Consider the following 26,282-nt stretch of genomic DNA (forward strand, 5'->3'; position numbering starts at 1 on the left):
CACTGGGATGGGCAAGATCAGGCCCACAGGCCGGATCGGGCCCACAGCACACTCCATTTCCCAGCAGCCCCTGCCCACATTGCTGTGCCTGATTTCCATGGAGACCCCAGCAGCAGTGGGGCTCTGACAGCACGAGGCCAGGGTTTTCATGGAGACCAGCACCAGAAGCACTGGCAGGGCATGCGGTCAGGTGAGAAGCTGCTCCAGGTCTGGGATCTTGCAGCGGTGACAGCGTGGTCTGGAGCCAGGGCAGAACTGCAAGCTGCTGCCCACGCATTGCTGTCACTACCACAAGATCCTAGCCCCGGTAATGGAGCAGCTCCCAAACAGCTGCACACCCTGACAGTGCTGCTGGGGCCAGTCTCCATGGAAACCCTGGCCCTGTCATGACCCTGCTGCTGTTGGGGCCTCCATGGAAACCAGCCACAGTGATGCAGGCAGGGGCTGGCAAATGGTGTCCGGCTGCCAGGCAAGATCCGCCATTTTGCCCAGCCCTAGTTTAGCAGGTCTCACTGACAGGATATTTTCCCCAACATTCTGCACGTTTTGTTTCTTAGAATTAAATGTATAACAGCCGTATATTGTACATTTCTATAGGTCCCTCCAAAAGTAATACAACTCAGTTCAACATCATACACATACAGAATATTAAAAGTTGTTTATTAGACTTGATTTTGGATGTGTATGTAATTCTACAACAAATCAGTTTTATATACATTGTACAGGAGAAATTGTCCACATGGAAACATTCTGATGTTGAGGTACTATAGCATAAGGTCACTTAAAAAAAAGTCCTCCAAAACTTTCCTTTTAAGTTTTTTGATAGGATATTACAGGGTTTACTGAAGCTTTTGAAAAGTATTAGCTATCATAGCTCTGTGGATTACTGGCTTCAAAGTATAACATCTAACCTCTAGTTCAGAGGTTGTATGAAAAGAGGTACAATTGTTAGTGGAAACAACATAGCTTTATTACGTGTCTACCTAACTCAAGGAGAGGAAGCCTTCACTGCATCATATATGGCATCCGAGCTAACTTCCTGCACCTACTTTGGAAGCTCTCTCACAAATCACAGGACTTTAGTTAAAATGATTACTTCAGCTCCAGCATTATTGGCAACTTAGTGTCTAGACACTCAGAAACAGTAATGGTCTATGACAGACCCATGTCAGAGAGAGGCAGTAGGCTCTGTTAGTGTACCTGGTGCCACCTTGCCCAGATCCATGTCAAAGAGAGTACATACCAGGGTCCTTTTTGAGCCTAGAATCCCTGCATATGCTTTCTGTCCTTCTCCATCCTAGGAAGCCACCTCTTTTTAGGAGCTTCTTAAATTAGATAGATTTCACCTGTTCCACCTGACTAGACCTGAACCTCGAGTCCTAACTTCATAGATTCCCTGGGGACAGCAGCTGGTTCTCCATCTCTCTGCTTGGTGGCCTGAATCTGCTGTTTGTCAAGCAGTGGGAAACACCCTCAGTAAAACTGGGGCAGGGTGGCTGAGTGGTCATTCCTATTTGACCCCAAGAAACACCAGAGGTTATACACAACTCACTCCCTATAACCATCTCTTCTACTATGCCATCATCTTAGTTTAAAAGCCCATCAGAAAAGTGCTGAGACATATGCTGGAAGCCTTGAGTCTATAAATCCCAACACAGGCGTTCAAAGTGCAGTACTACAGAGGTTACCTTCAAGAGGCTAAGAGTCCAGCACCTGAATCAGTAGTTATTAGCTGCTGTCAGCTGATGACAAAAAAAAAACATATTAACATCATTCTAAGCTCACTCCTGTAATTTCAGCAATGCAGGCTGAGAGGAAATGGGGTTTATGCCCTCAACACAGTGATTGAATAGCATTAGGTCATTATATACAATAGGCATGAGAATTCCCCTCTCTGTCCTCCCAGCCCCAGTTCTTTAATCTAGTTCATACAGCAGGCTCACACTTTTACACTTCTGATATAAGAAATCCATTGGCCCTCAGTCATATAATTTACTAATCTGGTATATCTGCTTAAAGGAATACTGTCCATATTTTATGACTTTTCACTGTGCAGTCTTCTCGTAGGAGCCTGAAAATAACTCTTTCCTCAGGTAGTACCAACCTTTGTTACAGGAGCAAATATTAATACTTGTCCTCAGTTTTTAGTTGCCTGAATTCAACATGGGCTATTTATTTACTTCCCTGCTTGTGCATCCTCAATAATTTTGGCACCGTTCTGGGAAATGCAGTTTATTAACTACTCCTTCAAAGCATCTCACTAAAATAATGGCTGCTTTAATTCTACCAACAGGATGATTTGCAGAAATATTTAGAATCCCAGATTTCTAAGAGATTAATCAGAATTTGGTACTCTCTCTGCTACTACCTAGATACAAAAAGACAACCATTAAAAGTGTGCACACAAACAGAGCAGCAGGACCCCACCAGCCCACTGCAAATGGAAATGCAGCAACTGAGTTCCAAAGCCTTGTGTAGCTGGCCTCTTTTAAAAGGCTTTTCTTTAACACTTGCCAGAGTGCCTGCCTTCTTGAGGCACGTAGGGTTTGTCAAACAGCTATATTCTGCCCTTCAGAAATTTCCAAAGACAACTACACAAAGAGAATGGGGACTGTTCATCCTGCCACTACTCTTTTATATGAGATGGACAACAAGAACTGAGAAGGCAGATCCCATTGCCAACCCTAACATTAGGTAAAATGTCATCACCACACCTGTTGCCTCTGCCAACTCTTTTGGCATGATCTTTGGGCCATAAATGATAGCTAAAGTACCTAGGTAACCATTGCTGAGTCCTAAAAGTGTAATGAAGACAGTTGGGTAGACATCAGTCTTAAAGAACACTGTTTTGAAATGTGTCCGAGGCTGATAGTTGCATAGTATGAATAGGGGGAGTAAGAAGGTCCTCAGGAAAACCAGAATAGGCAGCAATTTGCTCTTTGGGCCAGGGGCCTGGATCCAGGCAGTGATTTGTCGTCCACACCAGTCAGCAAAATTATACAAAAGGAAACTGGTAAGAGGTATGAAGTACTTATTTGTCCACAAGCTCCCTGAGTCCTTATTGACAGACTCTATGTTAGAGGAGACAGAAGGGAATATGATGATAGAGATGAAAAAAACATAGAAGAGACAGAATCCCAGGACAGCAGTCTTCTTCAGGATGAGACGCAAAGGAGGGCTGTTTTTGTCTCTGGCTCTTTTTGTTGGAAACGAGCTGTTGATACTTTGGGACTCATTCTCTTCCCCTAAAGAGTTGTTGGGAAATATACTAGGTGAGTATGTGCTATCCTTCTGGACTGTCATGTAGTATCTGAAAACAGAGAGGAAAGAAAGCTATTAGTAAACCAAGACAGCTGGACTCAGAATAAAAAGGAGAAAGGTGGAGGACAATCACCTGCACAAGAAACTGTGTTGGAACCCAGTGAATAACTCAACAGATTAAGCCTTGTACTTCCTTCCAGCTCTGTCAGAAACACATCCCTAGGCCCATCTGGAGGGAAAAGTGACATCCACAAGCTCTTTGGACTCTTGTTATCAGACTATGTTGGAGGAGATGTAAGAGAAAAGGAACACAGACACTCAGTACTAGCAATTTCTTTCTATGAAGTCTGAACACTTCAGGATGTAAAAAGGACAGGGCATCTCTTCCTTTCTAACATCCCATTCCCTACAAAATACAGGCCAATGTCAGTCATATCATAGAAGGCATGGGAGGGGAAACCACTCAAACCCCAAACATTTTTTTTCCTGCACTGTTTCATTTTGCATTGAAAAGGACTCTGAGGTTTTACCCTAAAACAGGTTATCAATTCCTGCTCTGATCAGAGCTTTTCTCAACTGTTCCTCTAACTATAGCTTCTTACTGACAAAGGATTTATTCATATCTCACAGACTTGCAAACTCTCTTCTCCCAACCTTGGTACCTGATAAATAAGTAAGAAACAACTGATGCACAGAGATGTGCAACTATTTGCAGAAGGGCCTGTCAGACATAGCAAATCAACTAAGCCTGGAGAATCCAGATGTTTGGGGATCCAAAATATTGGTGCGTTCCCTCGGTTACTACAGAAGTCATTGGTGGTATCTGTTTGGCTGTTGTGCTACTGTTTCTAGGCTATAGTCCAATAAGAGTGAACTTGATCAATTCTGATTAAGCAACTTGAGCTGTTTGTGTGGTTTCAGGTCATTCCCCCTGCTCTCAGCCAAAGGTAGCTTTTCAGAAACTCAGCACAGTCTGTGGCAATACCACAGTTTCTGTCTGTGGTTTATGTCAAATTGGGAAGTTCAGACTCAGTAAAGGAACTGAACACAAGTAGCAGGACAGAGAGCAGAGGGTGCTGTGGATGGCCTCTCAGCCTGGGAGGAGAAGGCTAAACTGCTGCAGTCCAAGAATGTGGGTGTCACGAGGCACAAAACAAGACCGTTGCCTGGCAGGCATTAGAAGAAACTGGCAGCACATACAGGCTCTGATTTTTCTGGGTCTAACCTGATCCAATGCAAAGAGAAAGTGGGTCCCCTAGCACCATCATTTTCACTCCAGTTCTCACAGCTTGCTTGTCACATCTCAGCACATTACCTAGTATGCACTTTGTAGATCTTTTTAAGAAAAGAAAAAAACCCAACCTCCCAGCCTCCACCTAAGGTAAATATGCTACATCCAAAGTTTAAATCAGGTGAAGCCTGATGAATTTGGCAGTTCAGTACACCTTACCTGGAGTATTCTAATGTAGGAAGAATCAAGTACATCAAAATGCAGACTAAGATAAAGACATCTGCTGTCACAAAGAAGACCAAGGCACTGTCTGTAACATCAGCTGCAGCTGCCAGGTCCACTATTGATGCCACAGCACAGATTGTCCCTCCCATGGCCTGGCCTACATTGGGGAAAAGAAAGCAAGAAGTCAAGGTCAAAGAAAACTGTAATAAAACTCTAGTCTGTGCTGAATCAGCCAGAATTGGGCATTGGGTAGAAAGCAGCTCCACAGCCAGGAGAGAAGGAAAGGAAATAGAAAAAATGAGGATGATAAGCTTGCACCAAGAAATTTCAGAAAATGCTTTTAATTGAGAAGTTTGGGCAAGTTTCAATGCTCTTGGAATTGAGCTATGGATAGCACTGGCCTGACCCAGTCTCAGGCTTGGTAGGTGCCCTTCAAGATCTTACACACAGCTTTATCAGTGCATTTCTGTTCTCACCAAATTCTGGGTGCTTTCTAATCCAGCTCTCCTGATGCAATGAATGCCTATTGCTGCATGCTGTGTTGTAGTTCTGGGATGGGAAAAAGGAAAAAACATTTGAATTTAGACCTATCGCCTAAACTCACCTATTGTTCTCTCTGCCAGCCAGCTGGTAACCTAGGTCTCTAGCACTGAAAGGCAGCAAACCTACCCTTCCAGCCTCAAAAGGTAAAACAGATGGAAAGCATTTGTCACATCACCTATGCTCCCATGTTATTCTGCACATCACTCACTGGATCAGAACAACCTGCTGCCCAGCAGTTATACTGTGAAACAGGAGCCCTGCTTTCCATCTAGCCTTTGTCACCATCTAGAAAGGGTGCAAAACTATATATTCCTGTGAGGCCCCTCCTATGCTGGAATTCTTAACGCAGATTTTCTCCTTGGCTAATTTCAAAAAGAGGGTTAATTATAACCCATGTTTCTTAGTACTGGGCATTTGATGGTCTCTTCCTTTCACCACCCTAAATATGGATTGAGGCTACCAGCACCATGCATGCGTATGGATAAAATGTACAGTGATCTTTAAGACAAACTAATTAATACATGCCTGGCTGTATCTGAAGTCACTGTATTCATCTCTTCCTTCTTTGTTTCTCTCACCTACTCTCCAGTACATTTGCAGTGTTATCAGCATCATTCAAATCCTCCAAGGACCTCATCATTCATGACTCAAAATGTGTCCCTCATCAGTTATGGAAATGAATGTTAATGCTGAATATAAAAAAGAAACAATGCCAAATTTAATATTTCCTGAGATAGAAACAAGTGTGGAAATAAGGGATGTTCCTCTTCTTATACCGATCGACTTTACAGTTCTGTGACTAATTGCTTTAGGAGAAATTCACCCATAGGCTACAGATAACAAAGGGTTAGAATTTTCCTTGTTTGTTTTGAAAAAAACAACTGCACCATAATATAAGAGTATGAGAGTTTACAAATATCTACAGAAACTAAAGAGTAAGCTCATGTGACTGGCCACGTTTCCTGCTTGGCAACTTCCTTTTATTTCAGCCTACAGATATTGTTTCTAAAAAGAAAAAGGTTTTGTTATCTCAGCCAATGCACAGAACTCATCACCACATGATTAAATGCAAGATCCAGCAAGACCCTCTGCTATGTGCCCCAAGATGCAAAGCATGTGTCCCACACCCAGTCTATGCAGATTCTAAGCTCCTTTGGACTGCAGAAAACAGCATCAGGGCAGTGTCCCATTGCCAGAGCAAATCCTTTATTTACTATTATCCCTTTCATTTTGGATAGCAGAGGGAAATTAACCTGATATCAAGGCCTGCGAATTCTTCATGGGGAAGCAACCACTCAGGCCAAAGAGGCTGCTCGTGAAGATGGTTGAGGCAGCGCTGATGATAACCACACAAATTATGGTTATGACAAAAAAAAACTCTGTCCAGGTAGAAGTGTCCACTTTTACCAGCACGGTGATCACCAAAAATACACTCAGCATGACAGCCAAAGAAGAAAGAATGCGGACAGTAGCAGACACCCTAAAGAAAAAAAGATATAATGGTTTAAGACAGGATTTTAATTTTTTTTTTTGGTTGGGGGGGGGAGGGGGGAAGGGGGGAGGGTGTTGCTAACATAAGCCACCATCTAATTTATTCCCCAAATCTGGCTATTTGTTATTACTTCTATTAGACTAGCACCTGGGGTCTCTAATTCCTTATTGTACTAAATGCTGTAAAGCTACAAAGTATAAGACAGAACCAATAAACAGACAAGACAGAGAAAAAACTGAGATAGAGGTGAGATGACTCTAGGAATAAAACCTGGGTCTCTGAACTCCCAGTACAGTGCCTTTTTAGTAGACCATCCCTTCCTCTCCTTACAGTTCCTACAGACTGGCAATGTTCTACTACATCCTAAGTACCTCATCTTTAAAAGCCTCAACATCACCAAAACAAATTCAGTACAAAAAAAATTGATTTCATGTTGTAACCTTGCATTTCTGCAGCCCTTTCCATCCAAGGGTTTCAAATTCCGATTTTAAAAGCTTTAAATAGTCCTCAGAACCCAAGCTCCACTCTAAGGCAGCTGACAGGTGCCATGTGCTGGTACTGACCACTGCTGAAATGCAGTCTGTAAGGGTGTAGCTCTGACTTTGAGACTATAACCTCAAGCTGATGCCCTACCACAATACAAGAACTTGAGGGCTGACTATAGTCTCTTTGGAAACATGAGCAACAGCCTGGTAAGTCTCTGATTAAGGCAGGTTGCTGAAATGATAGCCAACTGGGAAATAATATAAGAATGCAAAGGAGGAAGCCCAGTGGCTAGAGAGATGGAGTCAAAATAGAAGCTGCTGTGAACTAATTCCTCTGGGCTGGGAAGGACCAAAGGAAAATAAGGTGAATAAAAATAATTATTTTTAAAAATGGTGTTTTGATATCAAGTTTACGATTTCCACATCTGACATCAGAGCTTATTCCACTCCGCAAGTCTATAAACCCAACCAAGCTGTAAATATCTATTTCTAGCAGAAATCAGAAGATATTCCCATCACAAGAACAACATGCAGCAGCAACAGTAGCGATAAAAGTCTGCTTGGGGAATACTGAAGGCTGGGCGAAAGCAATCACATGCTTGTCACTACAAGATAATTAGTTGCCTGAACAGGAAGGTTACTTATTATAGACACACAAGACTTTATCAGCTCACCTTCAGGGCAGAAGGGGGTGAAGGAGAAAAGAAGAAAAAGGAAAGCTAAGCTAGTAACTAAGATCTAGAGATGAAACAGTGAAATACGTTCCCGTCCTCCTCTTGGTCTAAAATTTAGGACTTGTCTCCATATGAAGGTTAATCTGGAGTAAAATAAAATATAAATTTAAAGTGGAATGGCTATTCTAGATTAATTCCATATGTGGATGATCTAATTCTGAAATGAGGGTGCCTTCTTCTGGTTTAGCTTAATCTGCTGTGATTACAATTAAACCAAAACAAAGCACCTGATTCTGGAATAAGAGTAGCCAAATATAAACTGGAATAGTTAATCCAGAACAACTAGTCAGGAATAGCAATTTAAGAATAACTTCCTGTATTACAGACAAGCCTATTCCCTGCTAGGCAAATTTTCTAAGGAACACAGATTCATTTTGCCACATAGCTACCCAAGTTAAAAACACTGCAGCCTTATTGACTTATGTCTGGGACAAGAATGAACAGTGAAAAATGTGGGTTTTGTGCACGGAGGACTTTCTTTTTAAGCAATTAAAGTATAACATTTATAATCTCTAAGCAACGAGGAAGAGCATCCCCAAAGGACGCACAAGAAAAATCTTTCATAATCCCTTAAATGCCACCATTTTATATCAGTCATAACGCCTAGCTCTCAAAAACACTGAGGGTGTTAATGAGGGTGGAGCATATACTAGCCATCAGCTCTCCTGCATGATATTTAAACCACGGGAAACCAATTTGCTCAGAAGTCTCCATAATGTAAATCTGCCTCATGAGTATTTATGATGTTGAAAATTTAACATAATAAAACACTTATTGATTGTAGCCATGCTAGTCAGAAGACTATGAAATATACAGAAGATAGATGCTACAGTTAAGCATAATGCATTAAATACATAATAGTTTAGTGAAAGGGATCCATTTGCAAAAGACAGTATGCACAAAAAAAGCAGGAGCTATTTTCTCAAGATCTCCTTTGCCTTCTTCCTTTTCCCTGTTTGCATGCTATTTATAAATATAGGGACACAGTTGTTATCTCTGCTAGGAATTCAGCACTTCACTACTAACTACTATGGCATTAACGTGAACATTATAGTACCCAGTCAGTCTGCATGAAGTATGCTAGGCACGCACACTTTCTCACCTCCTGCCTTTGTGCACTGATATGGATCATCTTCAGGCTAATTTCCATTCTTACTTCAGTGGCTAGAACTTGAGGAATAAGGCAGATAAAAGGGATTGGCACACAGACAAACACCACAGGTATGGAAAAGAGAACTATAGTTGCCAGTCAGCGAGGAGTCAATGCAAGTGCAGTGCTGTGGTTTCTTTTGAAAGATTTTCTCCTGGTGGGTGGAGAAGCCTTCACAGTGTGCCTCAGATTCTGCTGACGGGGGGCAAACCGGTCAATGGATTCAACAGGAGCATTCATTCCCACTCCCTTCCCTTGAATCCTGTTGGCAATTCACTTGACATACAAAAAACATTTACATGCCAGTTTACCATACAGGCAGATCCTGGAAAAGCATGATCTGAGAGACTATTAGTAGTTCATGCTCCAAGTTGTAAGAGAAGGACATAGACCAGCTTGCCTAAGGAGCTGAAACCTTTCACTCACTCAGAGGTATAACTGGTCAGTTCTGCACCCTGGGCAGTGATAGCACACAGTGCAGAGGCTGGCTGCTGCTATGTGTGTGAGGTAGAGGAAGGGGGGGAAACGTCACTTCCCTTTTTTGCTGCAGACGTGTCGAGCATCCAGAAAAACACTAATGTTCAGCAGCAACAAAAGATGACTTCTCCCACAGCAGTGAGACTGGCTGCTTGGCCCTTTACTGTTGGAACCAGAGCCACTGCAGGGAAGGTAGGAGGAGACAGATGGTGGACAAGAGAGTGCGGTGCCCTGCTAGCTCTGGCATCCTCTTCCTTAGGCAGCACCTGGGACTTGTGCGTCACTCACCCATCCACTGTTATACTGCTGCCTTCACTGAACTTTGCTTGCATACAGGGAATTTTATGCAATGGGTCACTTGCAATAGGTATAATTACTATTATATAAATATCTACTTATTAAATATCTACTTATATAATAAAAAACTAAACACATAAATCCATCATGTATCTTAATTACTTATTCCTGGATCTCATGTACAAACTGAGTAGAATTTAGAACACAGATGTTACAGGAAATTTAAGAAGAGACTTTGTATTGTATGGGACCTTTGACTGCAAGAGGATTTTATTTCTCTGAAAAACTACCAGCATCACACACAGGAGAATATATACAGGTAGGAGTTTGTGCACAGAGAGTGTATTTGTGCCTGCCCTAATCCCTAACAACGGGTCTTGAATGAGCTTCAGAGTGGAGAGAAAACAATGGCACAAGTCTATTTCTTAAGAAGTTTAGCTAACATTTTTTCTCTAGTTAAATGCATTTCCCCATCAGGTGTTTCAGCTTGTCTTGGAGCCGACTGCTGTGCTAACAAGGAAGACTAGAGAAAGGAGTGGAGTAATGTGGGCTGCAAGGGCAGCAGGTGAGCCTCGAAATGGTAGCAGTTAATGCATTTTAGATGGGAAATATAACAGTACTTACCTGTTGACTAGCAGGAAGTTTCCAATCAGGCAAAGTACCGAAGGCACAGTCGAAGCAATGGAAATGTAACTTTCAAAAAAGTCCTGCAAAAAGTGTGAAAGGAGTTTAAAAGCAAAATCAGAAATAAGAGAGAAAACAAGTTACTCCAGAAACCTGCTACTACTAGCACATGCCAATCAAGCTGCCAGCCACCTTAGCAACATAGGACTGCAAAAAGCATTATAGCCTTTGAGGAACAATTTGCCAAATTTACTGCTACTATACTTGCGTTGCTCATTTTACGTAATGACTCTCTTGGCTACCCCAAATCATTTCTAGGCTACTAGGAATATATATTGCAAGTAAAAAGACTTGGGGCCCAGTGGGCTAGTATGGGGAGCACACATCAGTTTCTGCAGCCAATGGCACATGACGCAGTGACATCCAGTTGCCTTCGACTCTCCAGCCCAAATGACAGGTATCCATTTATAGCCTGGTCAATGGGGATAGGTTTTGGCACAAATTCAAAGCCAGGACCAAATTCACATCTTTGGAGCCATAATAACCTTCCTACGGAATGGGCCATGTGGAAACTTGTTCACAAATATCAACAACTGGTAAGTGAAACAGCGAGTCAGGAAACAGGAGAGTGGTTCTGTATTTTTTTCTTGCTGATCAAGGGAGAGTTTTACCAATGACTGAAAGAGAACAGAAGCACTAAACCCATTTATGGTCTTTAATTCAGAGTGGCTAACTCCAGAACAACTCAAGTGATTGCCAAGCTACTGTGCATCTAAACCAAGTCTGTAGTGGCCAGGCCAGACCCTGCGTTCCAAACAGTAATGGGTCAGACACTGGCTGCTGTGGTACAAAACCCCTACACCTCATTACTTTTTGCTGCCAACAAAGTTTGTGATTTGCAAAAAAATCCCTCCATTTTTTCTACGACTGTGAAATTCATCCACCAAGCACATTTCGACCTCTTTCTACCCTAGCGTATGTTATAAAACATTTTATAAAACTGGTAAGTTACACAGCGACAGTAAATTGGAAACTTCTTTTCACCTCTTCAATTAGAAAAGCACGGGGACTGTCCATGAAGTTGGCAGGTGGCAAATTCAAACAAAAAAAGAAAAACATTTTTTCACATAACATACCATGAGCCCTTGGAACTCACAGCTACAAAACACCACCAAGGCCGAGAACTTTGGAATTCAGAAAACGAGAAGTATACATGGATAGCAAGAATAGCCAGTTATAAGGAAAAAAAATTAAAGATTTTGGAAAAGATAAAAAAACCTTTATGCTGCAAGGCTTAAGACAACCTCAATTTGCTGCAGATTAGGAGAAAATTTCCATAGGGTCATTTATCCCCATATCTACAACAGACTTTCTTGTATCTTCAGCTAAAGCATCTGGCACAGGCTACGGTCAGCAACAAGTCACAGGATTAGATGGACCACCAATCTGATACAGTGTGAGAACTCCTATATTCCCACTGCAGTACAGTAATATTTGAGCTGCTAACAATGACACCCCATTAAACACTTTTTATGATTCCAGCAGGACCTCTGCTTTCCCATTCTTTCTTCTCCCTTTTCCTAAAGCAGAGGGACAGCCTTTTACTAGGACTCCATTATATAAGCCCTTAGTATCTTCAGCAAAAACTATGCTATGTACATACCTGTTTTTCTCCCAACACCAAAGAACATTTGTTTACCATCATATCAGAAGATGATTACTGCCAGCAAATAGCACCTATCCACACTGACCCCCATAGAGAGGACATACACCCATCTCAGCAGTAGTCTGACATTTATCCAATGTACTTCTATAGCCTATATTACCATAGCGTCCGAGGTCTTCAACCTCTTAAACATATTTCTCCTTAGGAGACTCAAGTTTAAGGTCCCCCTCACTCAGGAATGGTTTGACTCTACTTCTCCTGCTTCCTAGCACAGTGCTCTAACTATCAGATTACAGGGTAGGCATTATTCACATCCCTCACCAGGAAGGAGGCCCTTGAAACAGGTCTCCTGGGTAGCCATGAGTGAGAGATGTGGGGCCAAGAGGAAGAGAACAGTTAGAGGGTGTACGGATCAGTAAGAAGGCTGCTGTTCAGTAAAAGAGGGAGTCCCTGGTTCTAGTTTGAACCATGCTCCTAATGGGGCAGAAATTCCCCTCTGTTTTCTGTCCCATAAACATTAAATACAAGGTGCAGTGTCTCAGCTTCAAGGGGAGGGTTGGAGAGGGGTCTGGATAACACCCAACATGTGACGTGATGGTTACAGCACCAAACTAGGAAGCAAGTGAATCTAATCTAGGTTCCAAAACAGATTTTGTGTTTCATCTTAAGACCTACAATGAAAAATCTTAGATCTAAGACTTTAAGACCCCCAATCCCTCACCTTTACCTACCCATAAAACATTGTTGTCATTATTTAATACCCAAAACAAAATTTGCAATCATTATTCAAGCCTTCCTCCTCTTCCTTGCACTCATTTGAACCTTCCAGTCAACAATGTAAGAAAAAATCTGAAGCTCAGAACAAGGCACTCAGAACCTAAGCGTACATACACACAGCATATATGAAAGGGACAAAAACTAGAATACTAATGTACATTTACTCTATGTGCTCATTTATCATCCGAGAAGCACAATTGAAATTTCAGTCAATATTCACAAAGGTGGCTTATGCAAAGGTCACAAAGGGCTCTGCTGTCAAATGAGGGACACAGAAAACAATAACTATAGTGAAGGCAATCATTTTGCACCAACATCACAGACCAGCATTTATATGCAGAATTCATTTTATGTATTATTATGCTGTTAAACACACAGATATCTTTATTTTCATCTATTTAGAATGGAGAATGATTGCTTTATTTGTGCTAGCTTTGGTGCCTCAGCTATTAGGCAGACTGATATGTAGGTCATTTTATGTGCAAGTATATTGTATACATGGGTAATGGTTATGTAATCCATTGTTACCTGTGCAAAAGGATGGTGCCAGGAATTAGAAGACACTTGGCATGTTTTCTCTTTACCTGCAATTTTCCTTATTCCTGCCTATTTAAAACCTTTGTGAATCAGTTATCCTTCCCAGTTAAGATTTTTAGTATAAAGTAACAAAGAATCTAATCATCAGGCATAAAAGTTCCTACATACACAAACAGACAAATATGTGCATCTACTACCCAGACATACAAAGCTGGGGGGGGAAGAATGGAATAAAAGACAGTAAACTAAAAACCACAATGTAAACTCAGTTGTTAAAAGTCATTCTTGATCACAGAATTACTTCAGAGGCTTTTACTGTCACCAAAAATAATCATGCCCAGATTAAATTTTGTGGAAACAGACCTTCAAATATCTTCAGACCAATAGAAATGTTTACACATTTTTTAAAAATTCAAGTAAAAAAGTTGGTCTTTAACACTGCAAGGAAGTGCTCATTTGCTTTAAATTAAAACACACCCTCATTATACATTTTTTCAAAGGTATCTAAGCTACTTAGGAATCTGACTCGGGCACTTTTAAAAGTTTTATGGCTCAGTGGATAAAGTCCTATGAATTGAAACTTGAAAATGACTTGTTGCTGTTGTTCATGCCAAATGAGACAAGAAAAACAAGCACGGTATAGACATCAGCAAGTACGATGAACTGGATTCTTAAAGTGCTTGCACTTGGAATAATCTGATGTGCATTATTAGCAAAACCAAGCTGTTTAAGTTGATCATGCTCCTGTAAACTTAACAGTATACTACAGTAAATTTTAGTACCATATAAGTCAGAGAAAGAAAAGACCTACAGCTTTATGTCATCTAGTCCTTGGACTTCTCTTCGCAGAATATTTGCTAGCATGCTGTCCAGTTTAGCTTTAAATGTCTTCAAGGATGGAGCTTACATGATTTTCCACTGAGGACTATTTCCTAGACTTTTAAACCTTGCTGTTATAAAATTGTCAGTCTCCATGTCCCAGCATTAGTCCAATATCCTCCTTTACTGAATTACATCTTGTTGATTCTACTTAAAGTCACTGCCTCCATATCAAATAATAAATTTTCCCCATACTTAATATTTACACCCTTCCTATATTTGCAGACTTCTTTTTAGTCCCCAAATTATCTTCCCTCTTAGTACTGTGTAATTACTCTGTATGCACTTAGTTCTTATGCTTTCCTCAGAAGCCTCCCAATTATTTGTTTCTGAACTTGAGTTTTGCTCTGTTGTCTGAGCTATATGTGATATTCCAGGCATAGTTTCAGCAGAAACAGAGAGAGAGGAACTATCACCTCTCTACACTGTGATGTAATGACTACGTATGCAGCACAAAACAAGCTGTTTCTTCTCCAAATGAAATGAGAATGCCAAGTGGCCAGCTGGGCTGATTTGAATCACATTTACAAAAGGGAGGAGGAAAATAAAATGCCTCTCATCCAATCTCCCATGTACTATGCATCAGCCCAGAAGGAGTTCCATCATTGACATTCTGAAGCCATGAAAACTGAGGTTTATAAATGGAGGGGATGACCCAATATTAACTGCAGCATCTTCAAACACAATACTCTGATCGCTGCATATATGTAATATTATTCAAGCAGCATACTGGGTACTTTGGGAAAAAAAACTAAACATCACAGTAGCAAATTAGTCACTGGCTTCAGTAGACTCTGCCAAGATGCTTTTGCAAAGTAGTTTTTATTCAGCTATAGCCTAAACTCAGCAGCAGAGGCAGCTGGGCTCCTGCTGGGCTAGAAAAGCAATTCAGGCCCAGGATGGCAGCTCAAGGCACTAGAGCGTTACCTGGATCACAGGGCATGAAATTAGCAGCAGTGAGCAGGTTGGAGCCAAGAATACTTTGCAGTTGCAAGCGCATCTTTCGATACTAGAGTTCTGCTCCTGATCACTCTATGGGGGTTGCACCCCCTACCTGCTCCAAAATGGCTGGGCAGTACAGCTCCAAAGCAGACAATGCTCTAAGATCCTGCAGCAGGGGAGTTAACCCCATGCCATTTGCCTCACAGAACGATTCAGAGTGACCAGAAGCAGAGTCCTTTCCGATTTAAATATAGAAAAGGACAACACAATAAATATCAAGAATGGCTTGGTTAAAGCTCAGGACAGGAGTCAAGGAAGGGCTACTCCCATTTCTCCCGCTAACCTCTGAGTATGTCCTTTAACTTCCCTGTGCTGCAGCCCTTTTGTCTATAAAACAGGGAAAACAATAGCCTTATTTCTCATTGTGCTTTGAAATCCTCAGATGCAAGGCACTACAATTAACAGCACACTACACTAATATAATACAGAGCCTTTTATTTCTGGGTCACTGGCTCAGCTCCAGCCCATAATTCTGGTGTTTTGTAATTCAATGGACATGATTTTCTTAATTGTGTCTCAAGAGTAACCAAAGGGGATGCTGTGTTCTTAGTGTTCCTGAAAATCAGGTACCTAGATACAAAGTCTAATTTGAGGCAACCAGGTTTTGAAAATCCTGGCCCACGTATCCATAAGGAGAATCCCCTTTCCATTGGAGCTGTTAAGGGCCACATCCTATGTATAAAATAGATTAACTATTAAGGCTCCAGGTTTGTAGTGCAGATTACTGTGGAGTTCAGGACTGGTGGTAGATTCAGTGGGGCAAGTCTGGTGGTGTCCATCAAAGATCATAGTCAATAAGTGTCTACAGCATGAGAAAATACACAGCATCATCCATTATAGTAACAGAAGAGGTGTAAGAACAGAATGGCCAAGGAGGCTGAACTACTATTTCCATACCTAAAGATATTTCCTCTGAGTCATAAAGGGGGAAGTCTGTATTGCTGTCAACCACACAACACCTGTTCTGTAGACAGGATTTTTGCTCTGCGGGTCTGGAAAGCTAGCACTTTTCACAGGCAGTAAAATTCCCTTCAACTGGTATTTTCAAAAGTGACTAAGAAGCAACAAGCCCATTCATCTGTCCCCCTGGAAATCAATTAGGTGCCCAGATAAATGGGACCTGTGCCCTAAATTATTCCAGAGCTTTTCAGAACCCCACTCTGTGTTCAAATTAGTTTCCACCCCCTCTTGCTGTGCGGTTATCTAGCCATCAGCAATTATATTGCAGTCATCTGACCCTAGTTATTTCTGTTTGCATAAAAATACATAGAAACCTCACCCACATAAATAATTCAGTCATCCATGATCTTCTAGCTAACTATGATGGAGCACATCATTCTGATCTCCAGGGCTTTGTTATTTAATGAGTCTAAGGTACTGAAATGTTTACCATGCAAAGAGGTTTTTTAAAGCTAAAATTAAATTTATCTAAAAGCCACAAGCCTAGATTTCCATTAGAGCAGACTGAAGTATTTTTCTGCCACTTTTAAAGCTTAGCATCACTGTTCATCATGAAAGTTGTAATGCCGAAAAGGTTACCAGCCACTGTTGTGGGATAGCCCATTTGCTCCCCTTCCTTTCACATGGGCTTCTGCCGAGATGGATTCACTCAACCATTTTACAAATGGTCCCCTTCTGATGTCAAAAGAGTCCCATAAATTGCTGCAATACATCTTGAAGTGCTGCAAGAATGAGTGCACAGGATTTGGGGTTGAATTTGAGGAGTGCCAGTACCAAGTGACTGGATAGTAATTTATTTACTTACTGGCATTTCCAGAATACTAATCACTGTAGCACCAAAGTGCCTCTGAAGTCCCAGGGTGCAAAGACAGTAACCCCTTTGTTATCCCAGAGAGAAATTCTCATCACTGCAGGACAATAGCTGACTAAAACTAATGACATTGCTTGCTTCTCTGGAAACTAGATTTGGACTGTATATGTTAACACTCAGGTTGACTTAGTGGAGGATGAAGCTGATTGCTATCCCAATTCTCAAAGAACAGGTTCATATTCCACTGGAAAGGCAGAATATTTGCTGCAGAAGAAGCAGGATGCTTCATGTTCCTGTGGTCCCAAATGGACTGAATTTCTGCGGGCTTGAATCCCACCTTTCCACTGCAAAGATGTTCCAAAAATGGAGCGTTTTCTTATGCCAATATTTTAATACCTTTAGGTAGGATGTGAACTTCGATATTGGTACACTGTCAAGGAAGTGAAACAAATACCACCATGCCATGGAGTACAGAGGGCTGACAACAGCACCCACAAATTCTGCATGGAAAAGAACACACCAAGACAAAATAAAAATCCCAATCTTCAAATTAAGTGGTGGCAGTGTCTCTGCAATTAGGGATACAGTGATCCTTAAAACGGCCATGAAACAGTTTTTAGGAATAAAATGTGAGCATGTTCTCATTTACTTCCCACAAGAAAGCCAAAAAGTTAGTGAAAAAGAAAACTCGCTTTTCCCTCCCATGGCCTCCTTGCTTTCCAGAAAAATAGCTCTCCAAAAAGAGGTCTCTATAACAGTATCTTCTGCTGGCAAGAAGGCCTCAGCAGAGAACCTTACTGAGGATGCTATGAATGGCACTGGGCAGATACTTAAATAAGCAAGCAACAAGAACCTTAAAGTTACCATTTTAACTCCCTTTTATCCAAGCCCCTTTGGAAGAGTGACCAAGTACTCCAACTCAGGGCTATTTAAAGACATGTGTAATGGACTTGGTGATTTCAGGCTGTTTCCTAATGTGCAGATATCCAATAAAAAAACAAAACAAAAACCTAAACCCAAAATTGCTCCTTCACAGGCAAAGTTAGATACAAAGTTAGAAATCTAATTTAGGGTAACTAAATTTTGAAAATCCTGGCTCATGCTTCCATAAGGTGGAGACCCCCCTCCCACAGAACTTGGATCTGTTAAGAGGCATGTCCTACAGGTAGGACAAGTACAAAGTCCTGTACCTGGGACAGAATAACTGCAGGCACAGATACAGACTGGGGGACAACTAGCTAGATGGTAGTACTGCAGAGAAGGACCTGGGAGTTACAGGGGACCATAAACTGAATACAAGACAACAGTATTAACAGCAGTGTCACTTGCATATCAACGGAAATAGTTCTTTCACTCTATTCAGCATTGGTGAGGCCTCACCTGGAGTACTATGTCCAGTTTTGGGTCCTACACTTCAAGGAGATTGTGGCGAGTTTGGAAAGAGCCCAGCACAGAGCAACAAAAATGATCAGGGGCATCTTCAAAAGGAAACTAGATGTACACCTTGCTGGGGTTATTTGACCCCAGCAGTCTTTTCTGCCCAGTGCAAGGGAGCTGGACTCGATCTCATGAGGTCCCTTCCAGCCCTAAACTTCTGTGAATCTGTGTGAATCTGAGAAGCAAGATTTATGAAGAAAGGCTGAGAGAAGTAGGGTTATTAAAGAAGATAGGAAGCCTGAGGGGAGTGGATTTGATAACAGTCTACAAATACCTGAAGGGAGATTACAGAGGATGGAGATGGGCTTTTCTCTGTAGCTGTAGGGAACAGAACTAGGGACAATGGCCTGAAGCTGCAGCAGGGGAAATTTAGGCTGGAGATTAGGAGAAACTTTTTAACTACAAGGGTGGCCAGGAATTCGAACAGGCTACTCAGAGAAGCTGTGAAACGTCCATGCTTGGAAACTTTTGAAAGTAGGTTAGACAAATGGTTGGGACGGTTTAGCCAGGGATGATCCTGCCATGAGCAGGGGGCTGGACTAGAAGACCTTACAAGGTTCCTTCCAACCCTACCTTCCTATGAGCCAAAGATAGATGGAATGTTATTATTCCAGGACTGCACAGTGTGGATTGTCCTCAAGTGGTGGTTCCTTCAATCCAAGGGAAAAAGTCTGATGTTAAGGAGGGGTGCAGATTGTGAAAGCTTGTGCTGCTTTTGCCTGTGTTGTATCTGTTTTGCTGATAACCAGGGCCTTTAGGCTTGCCAAAAAGTGCCTCTCATTCAGACTAAGTTATTGTTAGGAGAGAGAGACACAATCATTCCAACTGAGACTGGCAGTTATCTAAGGAAAGCCAGATGATGAACCTTGTTTTAGAAAGTAGCAAAGAGGGTGAAATGGTTTAGGAGAAATGTTATCCTACCCCAAAAAAGAAGGATAGGCAATAAAGAAGAGTGAGTATTCCAAAGCAAATTCCATATTTAGCTGAAAAATTCTGTGCAGTGTTTCTCCTATTTTCTAAAATGTCTCACCTATGCAAGCTCTTTTCTATCAAAAATTAAATTTCTGCAAGTGCTGGAGTCCAATGTGGGAAAAGAGTAGCCAACTCTGGAGCAAATAAAGGGAAGTAGAAGCAACATATAACAACATGCATTTCACTTCAAAACATCATTTGGATTGGCTCAAATAGCATCTGTCTTGTAGAATGAAACCTGGTTAGGTGACTACAGTCAAAGGGTAATTATTAAACAGATGTGTGTCAAGTTGAGAAGAGGTATATACTAAGGTACCTGAGGGATCAATTTAGATCTAGTTTTTTTCTTAACGTAATGAGTAATTAACAGAGGTATCAAGGCATGTTAAGTAGCACACTGATGAAATTCATATGTGGCGCTGAATTGGGAGATGTCACAAATACTGCCAAGGACAGGAATTACAATGGGACCTGTAGATCAGAAGCATGGAGAGAAGATAAAAGAATGGAATTCTGCTTAGAAAAATGCACACTGATATGCCTGAGCCCCAGTGTTCTAGATGTCATATTTGTACGTAGCAAGAAGCAGTCCCTGTCCCAGTGAGTTTACCAACCAAGGCCTCTGATCCTGAAATCTCATTTACAGGAGCATAACTTTATCTGCATAGCATATGTATTGGTATGATGCCTCCCTTCCCCATTGAAATTATACGAGTGCTTCCCTCTGCTAAAAAATGGCAGTATTCTCTCCCGTCTGTCCTTTTTCAGTAAGAAGCAGACATAGAGCCCTTTAAAGTAAACTAATCTGAGAATGAGGGTGCCACCATGGGGAAACTATGGCACAAACACTGGTGTTATTTTTGGAGCTCACTGTAGTAAACTTATGTCATCATAGCTTTTCACTGACATCAAGGAGGCCTCTGGCACACAGATCATGTGGAATGAGGGCTTAATTTGAAACAAGGACATTTAACAACTGGGGAGAAGGCAACAGGAAGTAGGAGAGGTGGTTTGGATAAGACCAATTACAACAAGCATTTACACAAACTAGCTAAATGTACAGTAGGATGATTTTGAACAATACAAAGATTCACGGTTCCATTCCTAACTGCCCCACAGCCTAGCCAACATTAGGCCACATGGAAACAGTGCATTTTCAAGTGGGCAGTGACTTCATAATCAATTTAACAAGAATATTCCATGCATGACAGATAGCATGCAAGAAAGCATGACATGAGTGTTCAAAATTCGCACTGGAGAAGCAAGCATACCATTGGGATAAAGACATGGAGAAGCAAAATTGAGAAGAGCCTCAAAAGTTAAAAGAGAAGTGTGAATGAATGACATGCTGTGATGGAAAACAGGAAGATAGATGACACAGCGACCTGAAGAAAGGGATGGGGATGAAGCATTCAGAGCAATGTCTAAGGAAGATGATCTCAGTAGCTGTGCTTTATGAGGTTTAGGAAGGGATGATGTGAGTAACACAAGAGGCAGAGGGAAAGGGTTTGGCAGGATATGAAGAAAGCATAGATGAAGGTTTTAATTGCTTGGGTAAGGAAGAGGATGGGGAGAAGTAATAGGTTTATTTAACATTTAAGTTATCTCAGATCATTTCATATTCTGTGGTACCTTCCATGAAATTCAAACAAGAAGGCTTTTAAAGGAGAAAAATGCAAGGTATACTATAATCAGTACAGCAAGCCCCAAGGTTATTTACATTGATAATAGCTTCCATTTTAACTTGTCTTTGTCCCCACATTTGGCTTCTGATATGTCAATCTTTATTTGTGCTGACAACACCTTATAGACAGAGCTGAAAGTCCTGGGGATGGTAATTCAATAATCTGGCCAAATTTCAGGCTTCTGTCATGTACTGACCAACTCAAATTTCCCACATGCTTTCAACATCTTTGAAGAAGGAGGTTTATAGTACCTTTCAAACTGGTGCACAGGATTCTTATGCATACGATGTGCAACAACTTAAATTTAAATGCAGGGGTTTTTACCACCCAATGGTTAGTGAGGGGAATCTCAATGCATCATTTTTACTTCTGTTTCTTAAGTCTGTGTAGTGCTTTGTGCCCCCCTGGGATGGAAGTCATGTAAATCATTATGCCTGAAAGACAATTAGAGATAGACATCAAGACTAGAGTACAGATAGAAATGAATTTTCTATTTGAAGAACTCATGTAAAGGCAGAATACATTCATTCTAAGAGTTCCCAAACTGTTCCAAGTCATAGTTCAATAGGTGGACTAAGGGGACATTCATACTGAACCAGGAGTGCTCTGTCCCACAGATGTTTTTCTTGCTAATACAGGATTTGGAAAAAAACACTAAAAGCAGTATTCTTCTACATAAGCAAATGATTTTACTGCACATCCCTGTGAAAACAGGCGTGTTTGTGTTTAACCAAAGGAGCCGGGGGGGTGGTGCAAAAAAGAGGCAAGAAAAATCAAGAATCCAATAAAAACTAGAAGACACAAAAAAATAAGAGAAGACATTGTGTGTGAAACACAGAAACAATTAGTCTACCTCTTCCATTGGCAAGGTTGCTTCTGACTGCTTAGACCATGAATTGAGAGGTGACAAGATTCTCATCTTGTCTTCCAAAAGCCAGACGGTTACTCCTGCAGCAGGTATTACAGATACACCTGACAGCACTTGGAAGAAAAAGATGTAAAGCATCATAGATGTCCTGCAGAATTCTAAATGACATGCTCTAGAAAAAGCTTTGCTTCATAAAAATCCTGCTGTAATTGGCACTTGCTGAGTCCTGCTGTTGCGACTTCTTTTGCCTCTAATGTACATGCTTCATCACCAGATACATACAGGGGAGATGCCGAAAACAGGTACAATGCCTCTCAGCAGAGCTATACTACTGCTTAACTTGCTTCTGGCAAAGCAGACAGACACTGTGCACAGTAAAATACGCAATATAACTAAACTAACAATAAAGTATCTATTTTGAGTATGACCAGAAGTTACACAGTGCATCAGCTTCCACAAAATCCACCTCCCAACTGCAATTCAGTGCAGCTGGTAATTTTATCTGATGAAGTTCAGCTGAGAAAGGTAGAGGGCCTGGCTAATCTTGGCATACTCAAGATATGCATATCTAACAATGAACACTGCTACATTTAACAGAAGCTGCCTTCACCAAAGTTTAGTTCCCCTCCTATGCAACCGGTGCCTTTTACAGGGATCAGTGGTAGCTTTAGGGTTGTTGGGGCCCTAGGCAAGAGAGTCATTTGGGGCCCCTTAGAGGTAGGTACTCAGGTAAATATTAACCCACCACAGTTGTAGCATGGATCTTTTTAATATTCTTTGGGGGAATTAGATAACTAGTCGAGCGTTAAAATGGAAATAAAGCCACTTCCTTTAAAAAACTTCACCCCCCAAAAAGATTTGGGCCCCCTAAGGTGTGGAGCCCTAGGCAGTCACTCAGTTTGCCCTCCCCTAAAGCCACTACTGCAGGGATGCTTCCAAATTAAAACAGAAGTGGTATTATTTTGTGGCAGGAATGAGGTTGCCACCAGAATATGCAATTCTGCAATTTAGGAGGAGCAAGAACTTTGCTCCTTAATTCCACTATATCTCTTTTCCCAAGCTCAGCATTATTTTTGCTATGGTTCTCTGGCACCACAAATCATCTTTCCATGCGTCTTCTTTATCCAAGGGTTTTCAACCATTATTTTAAAGAGTGTACCCCTTCTGGATACACTTCTGGCGAAGTGCCGGGGGGGGACGATGGGACGGACGGACATGGGGTAGCAGCGGTGGCCGGATGCAGAACGAGGGGGGTGGTGGTGGCCGGACACAGAGGGGGTTGGGGGGGAGGGGCCAGACGTGGAGTGTGGCGTTGCACACGGGCGGCAGCAGCAGCAGTGCTGGGTGGTGGATGCAACAGGAGCTGCTCTATGCAATCTCCCTTCTGCTGCATCCGGCCAGTGCCTGTGTGGCCCACAGAGGGGAGCCACTGTCCTCACTCCCCCATCCCCCTCCCCGCCCCCACTTCAGGCCTGCTGCTAGGAAGCGGCGGCATGGGGTGGTGGCTGTCAGCGCTCCATCCCTGCCCGCCTGTGCGTACCCTGTAGCCCCTTTCCAAGTACCCCCTGACAACCTCTGCTCTAATCTAACAGAGTGGCCAGCAAACTTATATCTGAGAACGGGATTTTACTTGTGAGAATTGGTTTCTTGGACAGAAGCAGGGAGAGGTCAGTTATGCACATGCACATGCCACACATCTCCACAAGGAAACTAGGCTCAGAAGCAGCAACTATTGATGAGGGTCCAGACACTGAAACAAATAATGGTACCTGAATATTGTATCATTAGAGCTGGATTTGATTATGGACTGAACTGTCCTTTGGAAGGCATCACATAATGAAATTACAGAGGAATGAAAGTTCACTTTGAGGGGGAAATGGAGCAATAAAGTGTCTAACTCCCGTTCCAACAAATGTCACTAGCTATTGGAATTTGTGATATGAGCTTTTGGATGCCCAGTGAAGCACCTAGGCAACTCTGTTTAGTTATAAGATATTTATGATTAAAGGACATAGTTTGGGAAAAAAAAAAGGAGAAAGAGAGTTAAGGCTTAAAGTGTATTTTACTGGAATCAAGGCAATAATGAAAATTACATGACAGCTGTTTTGCAATAATTCTGCACCTTAAAAAATTGGAAGGTCTGAAAATAGTTATAGGAGGATAGTTATTCTATGGCAGTGGTGCTCGACCTCCAGCAGAGTGGCCAGATCCAAACTGCAGGGCCATTTCTTTGGATCTGCGGGGCTCCGAATGGGACTGGAAATTTAGCAGCAGGAGAGCAGTGGAACTACATCCCCAATGTCAAGTTACTGAACTAAGGGGGAGATCCCAGCCCTGCACACTGGATCCAGCATCCAATCCCAGCATGCAGAACCGGACAGGGGCGACACCAGCCCTCAGGGCCCAATCCTAGCACGTGGGGGGGCGGAAGGGGTTGGTGTCAGACCCTGGGACATAATCCTGGAGCACAGGAGGTGGTGCTGAGCCCCATGTCCTTATTTGGCCTACAGATGACCTGATCCAGTTCAAACAGACTCCATGCCACCCACCTCACCTACAGGGCTGAAAGGTTGAGAACCACTTTCCTATGGCATACAGCCTCTGTTTCACTAACACCAGTAAAACCATACCAGGAACTGAATCTATACTATGAACCTGTCGCTGTGCACAGAGATTATATTACCAGGCCTTATTACAGAAGGATATCTTGAAATATAAATTTTCTGTAAAAATAAGAAAACTTTTCATAAAGGATGGTCAGGACATTTTTAGACCACAACTTGAAAGCTTTTCTTTCTTCCCCAATGAACAGCCTCAAAAGATGCAATTTGCAAAATTCCAGGGAGATTCACTTTTCTACTGCAAGAAAGGGAAGACATCAGCTTTATAATGAAAACAGCTAGTTCTGAGGAGCAGCTATTGCTCCTCCCAAGTTCTGGGTGAGTCTTAAACCCATTCTAGAGAATAAGACTGCTGATTAAATAACCTGAAAGCAGAAGCCAGGTTCCTCAGCCCATGTCTAGTACTCCTGTTTGTCATCACTACAATTAAAACACAATCAAGTGATCCCAGTCGTGTTCAACTCAATGACTGAGACCAGTGTTAGCAAGAAGCCGTCATACTCACACGGAGATCAGAGATTCCCTGCCCCTCTGCGGCCTGAGCCGAGCAGTTCTGCAGTTTGTACATCCAGTACTGTTTTGCCGTGATGAAAAAGTTCCAAGGCAGCAGAGAGCCAGTGCCCAGGATGAAGAAAATAATGTAGGCAATGTTGAAGCGATCACTAGGCTTTGGCCTACTGTATCTGTTCCCCGGCAGCTCTTCCAGCAAAGGCTCCTCTTCTTGAGGAGATGCTGGTTTGTACAGGGAATTAGCACTGTGTTGAAATCTGTCTTCTCCATCTTCTAGATCAAGCGCCACTTTCAGAGGAAAGGAAAAAAGATGACGCCTGCATTAAAAGCAATCGCAAGGCTCCCACCATCTCACTGGACTATCTCAGAAAGCACAGCAACACCCAGCAGGCGTTTCCGGCCTGCTGGAAGGAAGCCTGCCAAGGCAGCGATTCCCACCCGGCTGCCGCAGCCAGGGGGCCCAGACCTTGCCAGGGGGCCCCGCAACATCAGCTCGGCCCGGGGCGCCACCGAGAAACCCGGCGGGTGGCAAGGAGGCGCGCAGAGGTTCAACCCAGAGGCTTGCGGGGTCTTTGCCACAGAGGACCTGCTCTAGCATTTTGATCGGGGCAAAAAGAGGGGAAGCAGAGCGCGGGCACCCGGCCCGGGGCAGAGAGGGGCCGCCACCTGCACCAGGTCCTGCGGGATCAGGGCAGAGGCGCAGGGGGCACTGGGCACCCTGCACGGCCGGGCCGGGCTCAGGCCGCCCCGCGCCGGGAGGGGGTCCGGCCCGGCCCGCTCCCACCCCGCATGCTGCCGCTGCCGCTGCCGCTGCCCCGGCCGGGGGGGCACTTACTGCTGCCGCCGCCGGGAGCCGGGCTGCGGGGCCCATCCAGGCCGGGCTGCTTGTCCCGGCCCGGCCCGGCCCGGCCCCGCCCCCGGGCCCGGCGTGGGGGGAGCCGCGCGGCCGGGAGGGCGGGGCCGGGCCGGGCCGGGCGCGAGGCGTTGGGGTAGGATCCCCCAGGCTGGGGCATCTCCCGCTGCGGGGCCTGTTGGCTG

The 26,282-nt window shown here is 42.9% G+C and overlaps 1 protein-coding gene across 1 annotated transcript; it reads right to left on the reverse strand.

Moving 5' to 3' along the window:
- Nucleotides 1-643: 643 nt before the first annotated feature.
- Nucleotides 644-26,272, reverse strand: SLC29A3 (solute carrier family 29 member 3). The gene is made up of 6 exons (XM_059729900.1): nucleotides 26,080-26,272; nucleotides 25,240-25,532; nucleotides 10,520-10,602; nucleotides 6,514-6,740; nucleotides 4,712-4,874; nucleotides 644-3,310 (listed from the first exon to the last, which is right to left on the reverse strand). Exons 1-6 carry the CDS (start codon nucleotides 26,255-26,257, stop codon nucleotides 2,635-2,637), a joined length of 1,620 nt encoding a protein of 539 aa, XP_059585883.1. The 5' UTR covers nucleotides 26,258-26,272; the 3' UTR covers nucleotides 644-2,634.
- Nucleotides 26,273-26,282: the final 10 nt, after the last annotated feature.

The sequence above is a fragment of the Alligator mississippiensis genome, chromosome 6 (genome assembly GCF_030867095.1).
Source record: "Alligator mississippiensis isolate rAllMis1 chromosome 6, rAllMis1, whole genome shotgun sequence".
Lineage (NCBI taxonomy): Eukaryota > Metazoa > Chordata > Crocodylia > Alligatoridae > Alligator > Alligator mississippiensis.

Coding starts and splice junctions, on each gene's coding strand:
- SLC29A3 (XM_059729900.1), bottom strand. CDS start 26,257: ATGCCCCAGCCTGGGGGATCCTACCCCAACGCCTCGCGCCCGGCCCGG. Junction 10,603..25,239: donor AGGGAATCTCTGATCTCCGT/GTGAGTATGACG, acceptor CACTTTTTGCAG/GACTTTTTTGAAAGTTACAT. Junction 6,741..10,519: donor AACTTCCTGCTAGTCAACAG/GTAAGTACTGTT, acceptor TTTTTTCTTTAG/GGTGTCTGCTACTGTCCGCA.